The sequence below is a fragment of the Pagrus major genome, chromosome 1 (genome assembly GCF_040436345.1).
Source record: "Pagrus major chromosome 1, Pma_NU_1.0".
NCBI classification, from domain to species: Eukaryota; Metazoa; Chordata; class Actinopteri; order Spariformes; family Sparidae; genus Pagrus; species Pagrus major.
The window spans coordinates 26,173,629-26,181,623 of record NC_133215.1 but is presented as its reverse complement, the minus strand read 5'-3'; the positions used below and the strand labels follow the sequence as shown (position 1 = coordinate 26,181,623).

The 7,995-nt window shown below is 40.1% G+C and overlaps 1 protein-coding gene across 1 annotated transcript; it reads right to left on the bottom strand.

Moving 5' to 3' along the window:
- Positions 1–1,664: 1,664 nt before the first annotated feature.
- tekt4 (tektin 4) lies at positions 1,665–4,530 on the bottom strand. Its single transcript, XM_073478681.1, has 7 exons — positions 4,003–4,530; positions 3,428–3,498; positions 3,182–3,325; positions 2,987–3,073; positions 2,690–2,825; positions 1,957–2,111; positions 1,665–1,878 (listed from the first exon to the last, which is right to left on the bottom strand). The coding sequence occupies exons 1-7, from the start codon at positions 4,528–4,530 to the stop codon at positions 1,665–1,667; spliced, it is 1,335 nt and encodes a 444-aa protein (XP_073334782.1).
- Positions 4,531–7,995: the final 3,465 nt, after the last annotated feature.

Genomic DNA, 7,995 nt, shown 5'->3' with positions numbered 1-7,995 from the left:
CTCTTTCTCTTTGCATAAAGTTCAGTTTCATAAGATCCTCAGTCGTGGCACCTCCTCACTTAAAGGAAGCTCTCTCTAAGAATAGAGACGGATGGTGGCTCTATGTTTAAATGAAGTAGGGAAGCTACTCCCAAAAATGAGGCTATGGTGCTCTACAGTCAATGAACTGAATCTAACACTGATAAAAATGTCAAGCAAAGTCTTCTTTTGAAGTGTTTCCATATCTCATTTGTTGGAATAGCTTCTTCTTCATTATTATGTAGGTTTCAGTGCTGCTCAGCAGAGAAGAAACATGAATGAATAACTGGTCTTTAAAGGAAAAGTTCACCGCAAAATGAAAACTCAGTCATTATTCTACTCACCTCAATACTGATAGAAAGTTAGGTGAATTTTCGTAGTCCACTAAACATTTCTGGAGCTTCACAGCAAAACAGCGCTATGATGTTCTCCTAAATAAGTTAAGTAGATGGGGTCTTGTTTTAAAACATAAAAAAACAACCAAATAAAACACAAAAATGGCTTCATACCACTAGTCCGACGTAATCCAATTATCCAGAAGCCCCGAAATCCCAAATTGAATAAAAAAGACAAATTACGACCATGATGTCTGATCGAAATGGTGCACTCACCTCAGATGGGATGCATGCTAATGCTTGGCCACTACAGTTAAGATTTCAGGGTGTAAATATTGTCTTTTCAAATCAATTTGGACTCTCTGGAGACATGGATTACACTGGACGAGCAGTATGGAGCCATTATATGTGTTTTGGGGGTTGTTGTTTTACATTTTAAAACAAGTCCCCATCTATTTCAATTGTCTAGGAGGACGCTGTTCTGCTGTGAAACTCCTGAAATGTTTTGTGGACTACAAAACTTCACCTGATTTTCCATCGGCATGGAGGTGAGTAGATAATGAACCTTTCCTTTAAAACTCCTAAATTTATCAACATGCCATAAGTATACAACTTGCAGTAAACATTTACAGGTCAGTTGATCCTCCACTAGATTTTCATTCTGCTTTTGTGGTGGAAGACAGCTCACTGTGATCAGGTGGGTCAGGAGACTAAATACTGAAGCTCAAGAGCTCGCTCTAGTGGAGTAAATCAATATTGTTGAACATCAGTCTCATACATAACAAATTAAGAAAATAGGCTAAACGCAGACAAAGGAATGAAACATCTTCACAACTTTGGTAAATGTCACAAAGAAGTGCAGCAAAATATTGAATCACAAGCGATATAGGGAAATAAAGTCATCAGACAATACATGCAGCCAAAGGGAACATACATTTAGAAAAAACAAGCAAAATCAAGTAAATATAAATACATATATGTAATAAAAGACTTCACTGCAGTGCATCCAACTGAGGTCAAGCGATGTATTTTAGGGTCACATTCTCTATTGCTTGTATCATTTCGATTAACTGCAAATCAGCACATATTCATATCGTCCAATCTTCTTAATGTGTGATCAAATATAAGGTATATATACATATAGGGGGGTATGAAAATGATGTTAGCACGTTGTCAGTGGTTGTCAGTTTTTAATCATTTGATGAACTGAAATATTACACCACAACACATCACAACAAAGAGACAAAACAATCTGGGATTTTTAAACAGCAAAACCAAAGCAAATTCCAAACGAACGCTGAGTCGCCCTCTTCAGTATCCTGACAGCATGGATATTGTTGGGTATCGTTTACGGTGAGTCATGCACTTGTCTCTCTCGATGAACAGCGAGTGAGTTTTACAGTTTATGTCCTTCTCAAGAGTAATACGTGACTCCTCCAGGTGTGACAGGGAGCCTCTGGCCTCGCTCAGCTGCTGGTGCAGAGACGCCAGTGTGGCATCAAGCTGCCTCACCTCCCCTTCCAAGCTATAGACAAAGGAAACAAATAAAGTGAAGTTAGAGGGAAAGGAGGTAGATGAAAGAATGAGATGAGACAGGCTGTACCTGAGCTGGGGTTGGTCTCTGCAGAGCTCCATGTTGGGTCTGAGGGAGCGCTGGTAAAGCCTGGACTGAGCGACTCTCAGTGGAGCCTCTTTGTCGTGGATGGCCTGCTGGAGAGCTACGATGTTCCTCTCCTGAGCACCGATCTGCTCCAAGATCTGCACACACGATCAAGAAACATGAAAAAAATCAATCAGTTAGCTACTCTGTCTACAGTGGTGGGATGTAACAAAGTAGAATAATTAAAATACTGTACTAAGTTATATTTTTTCACTTGAGTACTTTCTTTTCATGCTACTTCATACTTTTACTCCACTTTCTGTCAGAGGGAAATATTTTGTTCTTTTTACTCCACCACATTTATCTGACAGCTTCAGTCATTGATAGTTTACAAATTAAGATTTTTACATACAAAAACATATAAGAGCTTATTAAATATGATGTTATGGATTAAAGTACTGTACCTATCAATATATACAAGTAGAGCTAAAGTGATTAGTCGATTGACAAACTATTTTGATGATGGCTTGAATCATGTTTCATGTGGAAACATTTCATGGTACGGCCTTTTCCTTGTAATTATTTTAATTTTTTAAATTTTTTTTATAATTTTGCAATTTATTATTGACAACTATTGGTTGCACAGAACAAACAAAATGTGCCTGTTTTATCAGAATTTCCTGTCTGTCTGTCTGTCTGCTTGCCTGCCTGCCTGCCTGCCTGTCTGTCTGCCTACCTGTGGGAGCTTCATCTCCAGCTGGGTCTTGGCCTCGATCAGCTCCACACAGCGCAGGCTGAAGGCTCGGTCTACTCTGGAGCACTGGACTCTCAGATCGTCTGTGGTGTCCTGCAGCACTCGCTCCACCAGCAGTCTGACAAACACACACACACACACACACACACACACACACACACACACACACACACACACACACACACACACACACACAAACAGCTTCACTGAAAACACTGCCATGTTTAGCTTCCATCACCCTAAGATAAACCTGGATTGGTGCAGATTAAACAGACTGACCTGAGACTGTTGGTGGCCTGTTCCTCCTGCAGCGCCTTGGACAGGTTGTCTTGTGTAAACTGTGTCCAAGATGTGCAGTTACACACCCTGCAGCAGACCAGGAGACAGGTTGTCTTAAAATATGTACAGGGTTTCTTATTATCTAATGCTAGAGTTATTGTATGTATAGGTTTTGAAAAACACAGTCAGACTCACTGGTCCTGCAAGGTGGCTGAGCTGGGGTGGTGCTGTGTATCTGGGCTCATGTTACTGTATCTTCCACTGCGGTCATCAAAGTTGTAGGCCTGGTACTTATCGGACCAGTCCAACTCTAACGTCTGCTTGGCCTCTCTGTTCATCCTGACACATAAACAAAGACTCAAACCAATGTAAGAGCTTCATCCTGACACATCAGGACACATGAGGCAGTTTAACTTGCAGGGGACAGGCTTCGACACTCACTTGATCTGACAGACAACCTGAGCTGTAGTCCTCTTCAGAAGAGCCTGGACACTCCTGATCAAGTCCACTTCCTGCAAGACACACAGTCACACTCCATGTTACTGTAATGTGTGTGACACTGAGCCCCCTGCTGGTGATGTTTACCATTACAATGAATACAGTATCAGACACTTGATCCTGAGAATATTACTGTTAGAGAGCAACCGAATGGGCTGCAAACAATATTTAGGCTACCTTCAGATTATGTTTTGATTGCTTGATGGACCATTTGGTCTATAAAACTTTAGAAAAAAGTGATAAGTACTACTCTCAAGCCCAAGGTGATATCATCAAATTACTTAGACCAATAAATATTTAGTATAATATAATTTAAAACAAGGAAAATCAGTGAATTCTGACACTTTAGAATCTACACCAAATATCCAGTTGGCATTTTTGCTTGAAATGGACTTGAAGTTATAAATTGATTTTTGATTGATAATTTTCAGTGGCCCTTCTGACCCCCTATACAACATGTCTGTGTGGCCCCTGCTCACAGGCTACAGCATGCTGTGTCTTATAACTTTATCGCTCACCTTTAACAGCTCCTCCTCCACAGAGTCCCGGACCAGGTCTGGTCCCGGTCTTCTGGCCCTGCAGCTCAGATTATCGGTGGCGATGGCGTACGGAGTCTCGGTGGCGTCCAGCGCCTTCTCCAGCCTCTTCTTCTGCGCCAGCAGCGCCTCGGTGTCGGCCCGCAGCTGCTCGATGTGCCGCTGCAGCTCAGACTTCCAGCAGTGGATCTCTTGCAGTCTCTCTCCCAGAAGACGTGTTCCGTCGGCCTGGGTCTTCAGAGTGTCCGCCTCGGTGTCCTGGTACAGAGTCTTGGACTCTCGCTGGATGCTCCTGGCTGCTCTGCCGTCGGCACCGGCCTGCTGGAGGATGCTGTGGTAGTTGGAGAACCACTCAGACGGGTTGTATTTAGCGGAGCGGTACCCGGCGGTGGCTGAGCCTGAGGACGGCTGCGGGAGCTCCGGCCTGACGGGAGGCTCTTTGTCCGGGCCCCCCTGAGCCACAGCCCTGCTGTCATAGTGCGGCCTTGACACTAAAACCTCAGAGCTCATTTTCTGACAATTAAATATCAGGTGCAAGAAAAATAAAGTGTTAAAATCAGATTTTGGACTAAATTAAAAGCAGCTCCAGAGATGCACAGATCTCACTGTCCTGAAGCAAAGCTGTGTTTGTTTGGCGTTGCCTGGTTACACCTGTTGGCAGGATTCTCACGTGACTAATGATTAAATGAGCTGATAGCAATTAAAGCAATGTTATTATGCTACACAAGAGAATATATTATAGTGATATCATTAATAATAAAAATATCTGGGGTCCAATCAAGCTCAAATGAGTCCTGTTTTATCCTTTATTTATATATCCAGTATTCAATCAGGTAAAAGCCGCACTGAGATTAAAAGTTATTTCTAAGAGGTGACCTGGCCAATACAGACAAACACATTCAACTGTTGCACACTACAAATGAGTGAACCCAATATTCATGTGAAATACAAGATCAGGGAGAAAAGAAAGAAAGATCAACTCTTATCATGCTTGAAAACAGAAGAGATATACATTTCAGGGGACATTAACCCGAGAGTACAATTCTCATGATTTTTTAAAATTGAACTAAATTCCCCCTGATAATCAACTATGAGATGGCCATTGAGCAGCAGCATACAGAGTTCAGTGGTATAGATTTCCACAGCCAGTATTTAGACGTACAGTACAGGTGTGTTTGTGACTACTGCTGTCTTCTTCTTTTATGTCTTATAGTAGACTTACAGGAAAATTCTCCAAGAATATCAGTAAAGCACATATAGTTGTCTGTGTACTGTGTTATGGGCACTGTGTGCATATAGAATTTATATAAAAATGGAAAATCCCCCCATAATATTCTTGTTTTATCTGGTTCATTTCTCCATCACGTTGACAGTAGATATCAGACAAGATGTATTCTGACAGTCATATTGAGAATTGTTACATCATTAAGTACTGACACTTTTTATTTATGTGTTCAGTTTGCTAAAGGTACAACGTTTTGGATTTTAAGATTTTAAGATGACTAATTCATTCAGAATATCTTGATTTTCTTCAGTCATTAAGTGTTGAAAATGGCTTCCTGCTCACAGCATTGAAACTAGGAATACTGAATACAAATGTGGTTTCTCAAAATTTAGATTTTTTAATTGAACTTATTATAGTAGGATTATTATTTGGAATCTTGTCATTTTGTTTTGACACAATATTTCTGTTTTTTTTAAAAATCTCAGTTGCCCCTGCAGTACTCCAGAGAACCCCTAGAGGTTTACTTGCCCACATTTCCAACACTGTGTTGGAGCAGATTGTGTGGTAAATATACAGTCGTTATAAACCATGATATGGGCAAATGTCAGACTCATCTGGAGTCAGTGAAGAAGGGGAACACAGAGTTTAGCTAAATGCTAACACAAATGTTTCAGTGTTGAGTGTAATAAAGCTGAGCATTTCCAGAGACAGTTATCAGGCCTTGAGCTTTGCCTGTCTCCAGAGACATGAGGTGATGAGTCAACAAAGTGGCAAATGCTGTGTCATTAAAATTCAGTGTTGCAGGCAGTCACAGGCAGTGTTGCAATGGCTGACATTTCCCTTCATTACCATGAACACACACACACACACACACACACACACACACACACACACACACACACACACACACACACACACACACACACACACACACACAGACACACACACACACTAGTTGAGTCAATCCCACATACATTCCCTGCTGCCAAAAACAAAAATAATCCCCAACAAACGCACTTTGGGGTTCATTCAATAGCCCAGAGTTACAACTAACAGTTGACACTGTGCTGATAATGTGTCATTCCACCATTGATTATTAATGACGTGTTGTTTCAGTGATGACTCCACTCTGTTTCTCAAAGTTTAGTTTATTCATTCACTTTTACAAAAGGTGTAAATACTCTGCATGAGGGATATTTAGATAATACAGTCATTCATACATTGTATTCACGCCACAACATCGCTGTTGCTCATCTGCAAGTGGTTGCCAGGTTGTTGCACTAGACCCGACAATCATTTTAAAACTATCTATTCACAATTATAATTATGTTTTAAGGAAAATAGATTCTTTTATTCTGCACCTTTATGTATAACTTTTTAAAAATGATTTGTCTAACAAAAACCAAATACGTTATCAATATGAGCTTTACACTTTTATATTAACATTAAGCAATCTTGATAAGGTAAATGAGCCTGTGTAAAATCAGAATAAAAATCAGTGAATACAAGTTAAACTACCTAATTTATGTCACGGTATAATTAGATGTCAGTTATGTTTGGATAATCAGAAGGACAACCCTCGTCCAGACAAGAGAAAGGTTTGACCAAATGGTACACGGACATGTGTTGGTCAGCTGTTGACTGAGCGTATACAAACACTGCTCAGGTGTGTCTGGTGTGGAACTCATTGCAGTAGATACCTTCTGTCACGATGAGGTTTTGATACACAGACTCTTGTTGGTCTTCGCATTGCTTGGAGGGGCCCATGTTTGAGTAAACTGCAGCTTCTTCAATTTCATAAACCTAAAAGAGAAAAAAACAGATGTATAGATAAACAGGTACAGCTGCACTTATGAGAGCATTGTAACATCAGAGTTAGTTATGTAATACATTTGGCTCCCGAGTGCTAATTTGTCAATAATAGTAAAAAAAAAAGGTAATTATTTGAGAGTAAACATGGTGATGTCAGTTGATCAATTTGTCTTCCATCACATTTGTCCTCACGAAGACATCTTTACGTCCTATTGACTTTTTATTTATTATCACTATCAGGTTAAATATTATAACCTGTATACAGATAAAGAAAACAGAAATGTAGTAGATAATAGAAAATAAGAAAAATACTCAGTTACATAAATAAAAGACCTTTTTGATTTTATGTAATGAAGCCATTTTCTGCACAATAATCTTTTTTGTTTAAACAAGTTGTGGCTTCTACTTTATTGTCTCTAGGATGAACAGAATCAGCAGCATGTTCTTCATTGCTTGCCACACTTTTATAATTTGAACCGTAATGATCATTATCGTCTTTTGGAGCCACTTGTGAGATTTGTTTTATTGATGTTTTCTTACAGTAGTCACATCCCTCGTTTCCCCTGCTTCATTCTTCTTTGTTATTTTCCTGTTGACATTGACTTCAGGTCCTGGAGACACACAAGTATACAACACAACATAGTGAGTCACAGCTTTATGTGCGAATGACTTTGTGAGTTTGTGCATGTTGTGTGTGATGCATACCTCTCAGTTTGCATTTATAAACTACGACCAGGGCAAGTGCCAGTATCAACAGTACAGCTGGAGGCACAGTGAAAACCACAGCGTGCATGGGTATAACATCTAAAAAAATACAGAACAGAGAGAAGAACACTTCCTGAAAACACATCAGCAGCACGACTCTCACGATCATGTTACATGAAGACATTGGCCTCACTGCTGGTTCAATGCACGATATGTAATTTCTGCTCTCAATC

What these genes read in the sequence shown, in the direction of transcription:
- tekt4 (XM_073478681.1), bottom strand. Translation starts at nt 4,530, where the DNA reads ATGAGCTCTGAGGTTTTAGTGTCAAGGCCGCACTATGACAGCAGGGCT. An exon ending in TCAGCCACCTTGCAGGACCA is followed by an intron (nt 3,074 to 3,181) that starts GTGAGTCTGACT and finishes GGTCTGCTGCAG; the next exon opens with GGTGTGTAACTGCACATCTT. An exon ending in AGAGACCAACCCCAGCTCAG is followed by an intron (nt 1,879 to 1,956) that starts GTACAGCCTGTC and finishes CTTTGTCTATAG; the next exon opens with CTTGGAAGGGGAGGTGAGGC.